This window comes from Lolium perenne, chromosome 1, assembly GCF_019359855.2.
Source record: "Lolium perenne isolate Kyuss_39 chromosome 1, Kyuss_2.0, whole genome shotgun sequence".
Lineage (NCBI taxonomy): Eukaryota > Viridiplantae > Streptophyta > Magnoliopsida > Poales > Poaceae > Lolium > Lolium perenne.
This window is the reverse complement of record NC_067244.2, coordinates 237589040-237601947: the sequence shown is the minus strand read 5'-3', so window position 1 is coordinate 237601947 and position 12908 is coordinate 237589040. Positions and strand designations below refer to the sequence as shown.

At 50.3% G+C, this 12908-nt stretch overlaps 1 protein-coding gene across 1 annotated transcript; it reads right to left on the bottom strand.

Moving 5' to 3' along the window:
• Positions 1-8506: 8506 nt before the first annotated feature.
• LOC127325148 (uncharacterized) lies at positions 8507-9850 on the bottom strand. The gene is made up of 2 exons (XM_051352281.2): positions 9160-9850; positions 8507-8975 (listed from the first exon to the last, which is right to left on the bottom strand). Exons 1-2 carry the CDS (start codon positions 9642-9644, stop codon positions 8771-8773), a joined length of 690 nt encoding a protein of 229 aa, XP_051208241.1. The 5' UTR covers positions 9645-9850; the 3' UTR covers positions 8507-8770.
• Positions 9851-12908: the final 3058 nt, after the last annotated feature.

Sequence of the window (12908 nt, the reverse complement as noted above, 5' to 3'; positions counted from 1 at the left end):
CCTGTCGCGCCGCTTTGCAGCACCGCCGTCGCCGATCGCAGCATCCGCCTTCCAGCAGCGCTGACGGCGGCTTGTAGCTCCCGTGCTGATTGGTTGCAGCTCCGCCTCCAAGGCCTTGCAGCTCCTGCCCTTTGCAGCCCCGGCGCTGGGCCCTCGCAGCAATCGACGATGCTCCTTGCAGCTCCAGTGGCGGCGGCTTGCAGCTCCCGTGTTGACCGGTTGCAGCTCCGCCGTCGATGCCTTGCAACTCCGGTGGTAGGATGGCATACCATCATTGAAGCAAAAAAATGGTTCGTTTAGAATAAAAAAGAAAAAACTTGCCGGCGACAGACTTCACCGAGTACTCGCTAGAGACTCGGTAGACATGGACCTCGCCGGAGACATTGCCAGAGACCTCGTAGCAATTGTAGCAGCACCAAATAGCATGTCTACTCCGTCCACCATGACCGCCGCGCTCCTTGCAGCGCCGTCGAACGCCCATGGTAGCACCAACACCCACCTATGGAAGCATCTCTGCTAGACCATAGCAGCACCGCCGGCCATGGCTAGTAGCACCACTGCGCACCGGTGGATGCGCCATCGTCCGCCTATGGCAGCACTGCCGCGTACCGGTAGAAGCTCCATCATCCACCTATGGCAGCACCGCTTCACGGGCAACATCATCGCCCTCGCAAGCAGCATTCATGAGTGGCCTTTGCAGCACCCGATACCGGCCTTTGCAGCTCTGGCGGCCAGCCTTTGCATCTTTTCCCACCGTGCCTTTGCACCGACGACTGGCGCTCGACACAACGCCATCGTGCTAAATGCGACGAAGCACCGTTGGTGAAGTTGTTCCTTGCAACACTCATGGGAGCATCATCGGTCACTTATGGGAGCATCGGCAACCACCAACGGAAGCATGCTGCAGTGGAGGTTGTTAGGCGGTAGCCCTGGTACTTCCCGTCGAGGCCTAGCACCAGTAACCGCCACTCCAAAACGCCCTGCTTCAGCCACTCCCTATCATGGCTTCCAACGACGGTATGGCTCAGTGGGAGCAGCGTTGCCGAGCTCTATCTAGACGAGCGCTCCGCACCGTGGGTAGGCTTGGGCCGGCGGTGTGCGGGGAACGAGGCTAGTCGGCCGCTAGAAACAAGGCCGACATCCATGGCGTCGGCAGCGGTGGCGGGTGGCTAGCGTGGCGGCGGCGCACCATCACCACAGAGGAGGGTGTTGCGGAGCTCGACGCGCCGATGGAGCTCGCGCTGGGCGGACGAGGGTGCGGTGGCGCCGATGAGTGGTGTGCGGCAGAAGGGGCGCATCCGGCTTAGATGTGTGGTGTTCGACGGCGTGCTAACGAATACGGGCGTGTGGTGTATCAGTCTCTGATTGAGTCCCAATAGTTTGCAGCGCCGCCAGCAGCACCGCCGTGCCACCTTGGAGCATCATCACCGTGCCACCATCATCACCGTGCCATGACAGCACCACCATGCCACCTTGGTAGCAAAGACTGCAGTGTTGTGGCAGCACCCACCTTTCAACACTCCGGTAGCATCGCCGCCAAACCTTTGTAGCGACATCGTCCGCCATTGGTAGCTATGCCGACGCACCTTTGCAGCATCACCGCCCGCCTACAGGCCAACATCCTTGTAGCAACACTACCATGTCGTCGGCGATGTCGACTCCGGCTTGCAGTAGTACCCCTCACTTGCAGCTCCATCGCCCACTCCTAGTAGCACGGCCGCCCGCCCCTTGTAGCACTTGCTCCTGCCGCCCGAGCAGTGCCGACCTTCCATCGCAGGGAGGAGCATGCCGGTTCCCCCGCGTAGTTTGTTAACGACGGTGTTGTGCAAGCACTACAACGGCGGGAGGTGCTGGCGGCGGCGGTTGTCGGCCGGTGGCGAGGCTAAGCAGCGGGGCCACGGGGGCGCGCAGATAGAGCCGAGCTTGGGGGCGACGAAGCTTGGCCGCGCAGGAGCAATGGTGATTTGGGGACGTCGAGAGGCTTGGCGACTACTGCAGGAGAAGGTCAGGGGAGACAACGGCTGAGCAAGGGGAGGCGGAGCTTTGCGTTGTAGCGGACTAGGGCGCGGGAGCTACAGGGGAGACGGCCGGCGACGAGGGCGCGGCGGTAGCCGGCCGGCAACGGAGGAACTCCCGTAGAGAAGATAAGATTGGGATAGAAGAGAGAGAAAAAACACATGGTGTGGGGCCCACACATGTGGAGCTGTCTCAGGTGGATGGTTCACTCGCGTGGAATCGATCGTACGGCGCAGGAGTCGGAGGTTGCTAGCAACGCAACCTCCGAAGGATACGAATCATTCTCCTTAAAAAAAGAGCTACCGGGGGTCTGCCTCGTCGGAGAGATGGCCGGAGGTGCTCTAAAGTTAAGACTGCCCATGTTAAGCAGCAAACAAGACGATGATAATCTCACACTTTCTGACAAACATTTACACGCGGGGCTCTGAACTGTTGGGACGTTTTGCAAGCTGCCATGTTCAAGTTCCGCGAAAGGGACGCCTCCTATAAATTTTCACGCGATGCGACCGCTCGAGGGACTGTCAATCAGGATCGTGGTGCCCTCAAGAGATCGACCCCTTGGGACGGATGGACGGACTGAAGAAACGGCAGTGCCCTGTACATTTTTATTGCACGGTCATGTAGTAGTAGTACTAGTGATGTATCTGTATGTTACACTTCCCCCGGCCGGGCTCTTTCAGCCAATTAAGCTCGAGGTTCAATTGTTAATATAGCTAGATCGATAGGTGTAGGATCTGTGCCGGTAGAAAGATGTACTGTGGGTCGTGAGCATTTACCTTATCCCTTGGAGGAAGACGAACCCGTCGACGTTGACGTGGTGACGGCGGCGGATCCGTGAGGAGGTTGTGGTGGCGGAGCTTCCCGTCGGCACTGCGCAAAACCCTAATCGGTGGGTCTGTAAGTGGGGCGAGTGGCAGCTCCAGATCACCTCGTGATTTGTGCCACCGCCCCCACCACTGTATTTATAGCACAGGCGACAGGGGCCCACCAACCAGATGCGGTTGGGCGCCCCCGATCAGGGCGCGGACGAGGTCAAGGGTTCGAGTTCGAGCCGTTGGGCTCGGACGCGAGGAGATCATCCTAACATTCTCCCCCTTGATCTCAACTTTTCTTTTAACTTTATACTTTCATTTTATTCGTTTCATTTTAGATCAGTACATGGGGCATGTTTCTTCGTCACAGCTCTATTGCCGATAGAATCGGACAGCCACAATGCACTTCTCTGTTTTGAAACAAATTCTTTTACTTTTGGGCCTCTTATGATCCAGGATAGGTAAGACTTTCCCTTAAACCCATGCCGGCTACGTGCTCCTTGAACACGCTAGGTGGTAAGCCTTTCGTTAGCGGATCCGCAAGCATATCTTTTGTCCTTATATGCTCGAGACTTATAGTTTGATCCTGGACCTTGTGTTTCACAACATAATACTTAACCTCAATTGGTTTCGTACCTGTACTCGACTTGTTGTTGTGAGCATAAAATACTGCAGGCTCATTGTCGCAGTACATCTTTAGTGGTTTGTCAATACAATCTACCACTTTCAAGTCGGGTATAAATTTCTTTAACCATAATGCCTGCCCCGTGGCTTCATAACATGCTATAAATTCTGCATACATCGTGGATGATGCAACTATCGTCTGTTTGGAGCTTCTCCACGAAATAGCTCCCCCTATAAATTCTGCATACATCGTGGATGATGCAACTATCGTCTGTTTGGAGCTTCTCCACGAAATAGCTCCCCCTGCGAGGGTGAATACATGTATAGATGTGGATTTTCTATCATCTTTATCCCCCGCAAAATCTGCATCTGAATACCTTTTATTTCTAGGGAATCAGATCTTCTATATGTTAGCATGTAATTCTTTGTGCCTTTCACATAACGCAATGCCTTCTTTACCATTTTCCAGTGTTCAAAACCTGGATTTTCTTGATATCTACCGAGTACTCCGGTGATAAATGCTAAGTCAGGGCGAGTGCACACTTGTGCATACTGTAGGCTTCCAATGGCCGAAGCATATGGAACCGCTTTCATTTGATCGAGCTCGTATTGATTTTGGGGACTTTGATGTTTCCCAAAACTGTCGCCTTTACTATAGGGGCAGGTGTGGCACTGCACTTATGTATATTATACTTACTTAGAATCTTTTCTAAATAATCCTTTTGCGATAGTCCTAATACTCCATTGTTCCTATCTCGGTGAATTTCTATGCCCAAAACATATGACGCTTCACCAAGATCTTTCATATCAAAATTTGAGGACAAGAACTTCTTTGTCTCTTGCAGTAGACTAACATCACTGGCTGCAAGCGTAATATCATCCACATACAAGATTAGGAAAATATATTTCCCACTTTTAAACTTTGCATAAACGCAATTGTCCTCAATATTTTCTTTAAATCCAAATCTCTTAATTGTCTCATTGAACTTTAGATACCACTGTCTGGAGGCTTGCTTTAATCCATAAATGTATTTCTTTAGGAGGCATCCCATTTCTTCCTTACCTTCCATGATAAAACCCTTAGGTTGTTTCATGTAGATATTTTCTTCTAAATCCCCATTTAGAAATGTCGTCTTTACATCCATTTGATGCAACTCTAAATCAAAATGTGCAACTAGTGCCATTATGATTCTGAAGGAATCCTTACATGAGACCGAAGAAAATGTCTCATTGTAATCTATCCCTTCTCTTCGTGTAAATCCTTTCGCCACAAGTCGTGCTTTGTACTTTTCAGGAGATGGCTGTTGTTGCTCCCTTTCATGCTCAACAAATGGTTCATTCGGCTCCTGACGGATAGGTTCCGAACTTTCACTCATCGTAGTCATGGGTGGAGTCACAACAGGCGCTTGCACCACAATCGCAGGGATCGTCGGTACAGGTGCACATGGTAGCGCAAAAAATGGCTCCTGAGTCATCGGATTTGGTGCATGCACCCTCTTCTCCTCAAGATCAATTTTCCGAGCTACCATGCTCCCCCTCATCATTTCGTCTTCTAAGAAGACAACATGTCTCGTTTCCACAAACTTTGTGTATTTCTCTAGATAGTAGAAACGATAACCTTTTGACTTTTCAGGCTAGCCAATAAAATGACAGCTGACTGTTTTGGTATCTAACTTTGCGATATTTGGATTGAATACTTTGGCCTCAGCAGGGCTCCCCCACACTTTCAGGTGGTTTAGAGAAGGCACTCTCCCTGTCCATAGCTCATACGGCGTTTTGGGCACCGATTTGCTTGTTACTCTGTTTAGAATGTGAATAGCGGTTTTTAACGCCTCAATCCACAATCCCAATGGTAGGGTGGAATATCTCATCATACTGCGCACCATATCCATAAGGGTACGGTTGCGCCTTTCAGCTACCCCATTCTGCTGAGGTTCGCCCGACATCGAGTACTAGGCGACTATTCCAGTCTCCTGTAGGAACCTTGCAAAAGGTCCAGGGACTTGGCCATATGGAGTATGTCGACCGTAGTACTCCCCTCCACGATCATACCTGACTATCTTTATTCTTATATCATGCTGATTTTCAACTTCAGCTTTGAATATTGAATTTATCCAACACTTCTGTTCTTTCTTTTATTGGATAAATATAACCATATCGGGAGTAATCATCCGTGAATGCTACGAACGAATCATAGCCATCCACACTTTTCACAGGAAATGGTCCACATATATCGGTGTGAATTATTTCTACTGTTGATGTGCTTCGATTTGCACCCTTTTTAATTTGCTTTACAAATTCTCTTTTAATGCAATCGATGCACTGTTCTATGTCTGAGAATTCTAATGGAGGAAGAATATCATTTTTAACGAGTCTTTCTATTCTCCCCCTCGAAATATGGCCTAAGCGACAATGCCATAATTTCGATGATTCATCAGTTCTTTTTCTTTTCTTTTGTTCTTTGTCTGACGCGGACAACATTCTTTCACTCAAATTACACACAGACAACACCCATATAAGCATTATTACAACATATGGCACACTTGCCATGTCCTTCCTGTCCATGTGTACTTTTCTGTCACCAGTTGCTTCAGCAGCTGGGTCGCACATATCTTTGAAGAACCAGTGAACTAGCTCTTTATTCTTTCAAGATACTCCCCTACGGAAGCACACTCTGCAATTGAGCCCACAATAGCGTTCTCAATTGTATTCTTTACAAATGGCACTTAGCCACCTTTTATACTGCCATGCAGCATCATCCTTGTCATTTCTGACTGGATCTTTTGGTCTGACCGGCTGTGGGAACCCAGTCCACCTCAGCACAAATCGCGACCTTCTTTTCTCCATTCAGTGTAGTTGTCACCTTTGAGGGTTGGAACATCCTTGATGCAGCTCATCAAGTAGTACCTTCCTTTAAACCATAATGAAATGAGATCATAACAACAATTGCATGCAATAATCCAACGTTGGTCAAAATTAGAGCATACAACTGTTTGTGCAATTAAATCTATATCACCGTTGGGCAGAAAATAGAGATAAATGCACACCTTATTGCAACAAATCATGATCATGTCATTAATAACGTTGGTTAAAAAATAACAGAATCATAATTGTCACGATAATCACTTTAATCATCTCTTTAACATTTTAACTGTCACTTTTGCACATATTATTGCAACAAAAACATGATCATGCCATCAATAACGTTGGTCATAAAATGACATATCATAATTGTTTCAACAATCACTTTTAAGCAACTTTTTAAATTTTAATCATCACTTTTGCATTTTTCCAAATTGAAAATGCATCTTAACTATTTGCAGCGGAAACTTTGAAGTCAAACTTTAAACTTTAAACTTTTCAGAAGCATCTCTGTTACTTTTTAATTTCCAAAAAAACAAATATCTCGTTGGTTCAATTTGCTCAGGAAAAAACTTGACAAAAATGCTTCTTTTACTATATGCAGCGAAAACTGTGAATTTACACTATTTATCTTTTGAACTTTTCAGAGGCATATCCTTTACTTTTTAATTTCTGAACAAATATTTCGTTGGTCCTATTTATTCAGAAAAAACTAGACAGAATTTGGCCAAACAAATGACCCAAAACTGCCTAAATGCCTGTGTAAATAATAATAAACAGAAAAAATTGTAAAACCTGTGCAGACTGTTTAGGCTCAAAACTCACTGCGCAGCCCACAGCCCACGCGAGCGAGAAAACCTTGCGCGCCGCTCGGGACGCGGTACCTTTCGGCGTGTCGGACGCGGCCTACGACCCGTCAGTGGCCTGCCGACGGCCCGCCTGCGGCCTGGCCAGCGGAGCCCACGCGGGGTGCACAGGCGCCGACGCGGCCCGGCCACCGGTGCCCACGCGGCAACGCTTTCGGCCGTCGGATCCATCCGACGGCTGGCCTTCTCTTTCGGGCGGTATAAAAACGGTGGCCAACGGCCAAAACCTAACCCTAGGGCCATTTTCCCCCGGTAGCTTTCTCTGTTCTTCTCTCGGCGGCCGGGAGGCGGTCGCTCGCCCGCGCCCGCGATAGCTGGCCGGGGACAGAGCCGGCGGCGGCGCGGAGGCTTCACCTCCCGCCCGCGCGCTCGGGTCCGGCGGCTGCGGGGCTCTCCCGCGCCTCTCTTTACTCTCTGGCGCCTGGGAGATAGCCGTTCGCGCGCACGCCCAGCAGGTGGCCGGCGATGAGCTCCTCCCCTTTTCTTTGTGCTCTGCCTGTTCTACCACCAAAAACACGACGGCCACGACCATGTGGAGAAGCAGCGGCGCCCCTCTGGCCCTCTCGCCGGCGCGTGCGTGCACTCACGGGTGAACGCACCGCCGTCGAGCGGCTCAGTGGCGGCGCCATTCGTCGGTGGCCAGCAGCAGCTGCCGCAGCAGCGGCACCAGCGGCGACGGACAACACGTCTTTTACCCCGTAGGGTTAGCTTTGCCAGCGTGCCCTGAGGGCCTCGGCCGGTATCAATTTCCTTTCTTTGGCGGCCAGATGGCGGCGCAGCTCTACCGGCAAGGTGCCGGTGACTTTTCTTTTCTCTGCCTTTCCCTTCTCACTATTGGGGTTAGGGTTTGGTTGCGGGGATCTTCACAAGATCTATACTGTTCATACTTTTCTACCCGAAAAACACAAGATCTACACACTACCTTGCTCTGATACCAATGTTAATATAGCTAGATCGATAGGTGTAGGATCTGTGCCGGTAGAAAGATGTACTGTGGGTCGTGAGCATTTACCTTATCCCTTGGAGGAAGACGAACCCGTCGACGTTGACGTGGTGACGGCGGCGGATCCGTGAGGAGGTTGTGGTGGCGGAGCTTCCCGTCGGCACTGCGCAAAACCCTAATCGGTGGGTCTGTAAGTGGGGCGAGTGGCAGCTCCAGATCACCTCGTGATTTGTGCCACCGCCCCCACCACTGTATTTATAGCACAGGCGACAGGGGCCCACCAACCAGATGCGGTTGGGCGCCCCCGATCAGGGCGCGGACGAGGTCAAGGGTTCGAGTTCGAGCCGTTGGGCTCGGACGCGAGGAGATCATCCTAACATCAATAATCCGAATCAAACCTCGTGATCAAGCCGACACTGCAGTACAACACATGATCGATCACTACAAGACGAGGAGAGGATAAAAGATCGAACAAGATCCCAAAAAACTCCCTTGCGTCTCGAGAAACCGATCCTGAACCTGATGATCCATCCACTAGTACACTAGTACCATTACCAACAAGTGGCTGCCTAGCTAAGCTTGGACGTACGCTACCGAGAAGCCCCGTGCTGATCTCGACGTGCGTGCCCCGTCGCCGGTGCTGACGGCTAGTCGAGCGAGCCTGGCGGCGGGTGCGTGCCGGCGACGAAGAAGCGGCCGGAGGCGGCGTCCTGGGTGGCGTAGTAGACGGTGCTGGGGCTGACGTGGGTGTGCGTCCCCTCGTATGTCGTCACCACGTACGCCGGGTCGTCCTTGTCCCGCTCCACCCTCTTCTTCACGTTGCACCCTTCCGTCGAACACCTGTAGTAGTTCCTGCACAGAGGAACACAATTCAGTTCTGAATCTCCCTCTGTCTCGTCGGATCGCCCAATCGCAATGTGTCTGTGTGATTGCTAGAGATTCTTCATTAACATTTTGTGATGAATTTCCATAAATTTGGGTCGAATCTTGCTTAATTTTGCGGCGGTGATTGTACTGAGGAGGGAGCTCTGCTTACCTTGGGTTGGGGCTGTTCTTGACGGACTTCTTGCCGTACTTCCGCCACTTGTACCCGTCGTCCAGGATCTCGGTCTCCGTCTTCGTCCGGAACGCGATTCGCTCCGTCCGCGGGCGCTCCATCGCCGCTGGCTCGGCCGCGCTCCTAGCTTGAGTGTTGGTCGCCGCTCTCGCACCGGCAGCGCCGCCATCCGGCACAGCGACTACCGACGGCTGCGCGCCGAAGGCTCCGTCGTCGAGGAAGTACTCGGAGATGTCGAAGTGCGGCGCGGCATCCGGGATCGCTGGCTGGAGCAGCGGAGCCGCTGGCTGCACCGGGGCGGTGTCGAGCGCGGCGGAGAAGCTTGACGCAGGGCTGGACGTGCTGGAGCTGCCCCCATGCGAGAAGTAGGATGACATCGAAGGGGAGGAGAAGAAGCAGGAGGCGTCGCCCGCCACCGGCGCCGACTGTTGGTAGAGCAGTGGTGCAGCTCCGACTGCCGCCATGACTGGGTGCAAGACCGCCGCGCGCGCTGCGTATTTATAAGTGTCCCCAAATCGCCGGTGCGGTGCCGCTGCATGGATGCTGGGGGAGTGGGGATTTGGCTGGTGGATTTGTACTGGCACCAGGGCGCTGGTTTGTTGCGAGCTCGTAATTCCTCGGCGGATTTTCGCGGGCTTTCCGGTGAGCTTCCTGTGGGAGAGAAGGTTCGGCGATGGTGAGTTCGGTTGCCGCCCGCCGCCGCTGGCTCGTCAGCTCGTGCGCACTTAAGAGCTCGTGCGCGCGCGCGTGCCCATTTGGGCGAATGGTCTCCGGCACAAAGATTTGAAAGGTCCTCGCCACGTAGTGCCCTGTCTGTCTGGCCTCCAGTCGCTGGTCAGTGGGGCCACTGGTATATTGCATAAATACTTTTGTTGGTCCGCCCGATTGAAGCAATCAAGATTCAAGCCGCATTCTTCGTTTGTGTACTGCTGAAAATCATTTTCGGACCAGCTTTTACTTGATGTGGAAATCCAGCAGATTCTAGATCCGTCCACTACGCCCAAATTTTGCATTATTTTTCCATTTCATATCATATTGCGGCAAGGAATCCAAAAGTAGCGTCACAAATTAGAAGGGCGCGCACACAATGTTAGATGGGAAGTTTGTCGACATGACTCAAGCTTTGCATGAAGCCATATATCGTGAATGCACACATCCATATTATTCAAAATAATCTAAAATAAATTCTGACATCAAAAATGGCATGTTCTAGCGACCAACATCAGGAACTGGATTTTTTGGAACCTAGGTGCAAAACCACCTATAAACCCCAAAACTTATAGTAATTTCAAATATTGCTACTAGAAACCAAACATGATCAAGTATTATACTCGTATAAAAGTGTTTGTGCAAGAAATGATTCCCATGGACTTTGGGGCAAAAAACTTACAATGAATATAGCATGAATACTACATGGACATGGGTCGTTTCAATTTTTTATTTTTACCTAGGACAATGATAGCAATTCCCTCGCAAAATATTTTTATACAAGTACAATACTTGATCATCTTTGAATCCACAATGCATTTGGATTTTTCACCCTTTTTACTATTTTTTTGCAGGCATGGGGTGCGTTGGCACCCATGTGCATAAATGTATTTTCTTCAACATCAGCAACAACAAGCACAAACATTAAGAACCACCATTAAAAACACAATCACCCCGAGATATATTCTTCAAAAGCAACACCTACAGGTTGGAAGCAGTGGGAAGCACCGACAATAGGATTTATATGAAGGTTGGGCATGTGGCAGTAAGAGTATGTAGGTTGGGCATGTGGTAGCGATCTGACATGATAACAACCTCAACACACGCGGAGTTGCCGTAAAAAGCCCTACGTCCTGGTTGAGATTCATATTATTGTGTGCATCAAGGTGCTCCGTGTCTTTTGAGTGGTGGGCGCACTAATAGGAAAAAGCTCTTTAGTGGCGCATCATTTTGGAATTTTGTGGCGCACGGTCACAAAAATTTGAATTATGTAGCGCGTGGGACCCATGCACCACAGAAAAGTGACATTTCTGTGGCGCACCAGCCAGACATGTGCCACAGAAAACTTTTTGTAGCGCACCCAGCGGTGGTGTGCCACAATTTTTTTTTGAAATTAAAAAAGCGGCCGATCTAGATCGAGATCTGGGGCCGCCGAAATTTCGCTGGATTTTTTTTTTAAATTTGCCAGAGGTCATCGTAGGTGGGTGGGTGGGTGGTGGGGTGAGTTGAGGTGGGTGGAGGAGGAGGAGGAGGAGGAGGAGGCCGGCCGAAGGTGGTGGGTGGGAGGAGGAGGAGGAGGCCGACCAGAGGAGGAGGAGGAGGCCGGCCGGAGGAGGAGGAGAAGTGGAGGAGAATGAAAAGTGGAAGTGGATGAGAAGGTGAGGAGGAGAAGTGGAGGAGAGGAGGAGGAGGCGCCACCGAAATTCAAGTTTCAGCACTAGAATTCTGTGGCGCATGTGCATACGGTGCGCCACATATTTTTTTCAAATTTTTAGTTTTTGCAGGAAAAAATCTTGACTTTGTCGCAAATTTTTACTCTTTTCGAATTTGGCGATTCTAAAAAATAGCTAATCGGGTAAACCCACGTGTATGCCGTGGTAATATTGGTTACTCCATATGTTGCCAAATCATGGTTGCAACATTCTGTTGAATATATAAGCAAGTATCCATATGAAATAATCCGTACAAGTAATTGATAAATCATGACTATGAAAATAACGAATAAACTAATCGTGTAGACTAGTAAGAGAGATGAACAGATCACATCTAAACAAGACAAACCGATCGTATCTACCACAGAAACTAAAAGAAGAAACTCTAACACAAACTGAAAGAGAAACGACAAGATCACATACTTCGCAACAGCGTCGTTGTCGCCCATGTTGAGGTTGCCAAAGAAGTTGCTGAGTTCCGGGAAGAAGTTGTCGGTGTGGAGGAACTCGTCATCCGACGACAATGTCGTGATGCCACTAGTCGCGCCGGAGCGCTCCCAAAAAACCTGATTGCCCCTCACCCGTACAGGTTCACGAGAGGCAGGGTTCCGGAGGCCTACTGTCCCGGCAGTCGGTGCACGCCGACGGACGGGATGAGGAAGACGAAGGCGGCGGCGCAATGAACTGGAAACAGGTAGTCGTGTATGCGTCTCGTTATAGCGGCTAGGGTTGCGAAGGGTCTTATGTAGTGCGGTTCGGGAAGGTCGTGGGGCGCAACCCACGTCCGAGTTGGCATAGCCACGATCCAGAGAATCCGGAAGGCAAAACGGCTGAGTAACGCGTCCGTTAATGACTCAAAATTGATTACACAATTAATTTTCCAAACAACAAAAAGATAAGCTTGGCTCGGCGAGATTCCTGCAACCTGCGGCGCGTCGTGACGAGGCGTGGCGAGGCAAGGTGGGCGGCGGAGGAGGATGAGTACGCGAGGGCTCTCTCTATTCTCACTCACTTACTAGGAATAGAACAGCCCACCTTATATACCACTCCAACTCTCTTCCAACTAGCAATGTGGGACTAAACTTCAGCCCCCACTAGTGCTGCCACTGATTTTTGGAATGGGCCAGGTGAGTTTCAGAATTTGATAATGGGCCATGGGCCAAAGGCCAAATGCCCAAAATTCTAGCAATTCCCCATAAACTCTCATTGGCACATTTCATCAGTAAGTTTCCAGAACATTGTTTTATATACTGGTATGTCGTGGAGACTGTTAAGTTAAACATCCACTTAAATCTTCATATTACACTA

Coding starts and splice junctions, on each gene's coding strand:
- LOC127325148 (XM_051352281.2), bottom strand. CDS start 9,644: ATGGCGGCAGTCGGAGCTGCACCACTGCTCTACCAACAGTCGGCGCCG. Junction 8,976..9,159: donor AAGAACAGCCCCAACCCAAG/GTAAGCAGAGCT, acceptor TCCTCTGTGCAG/GAACTACTACAGGTGTTCGA.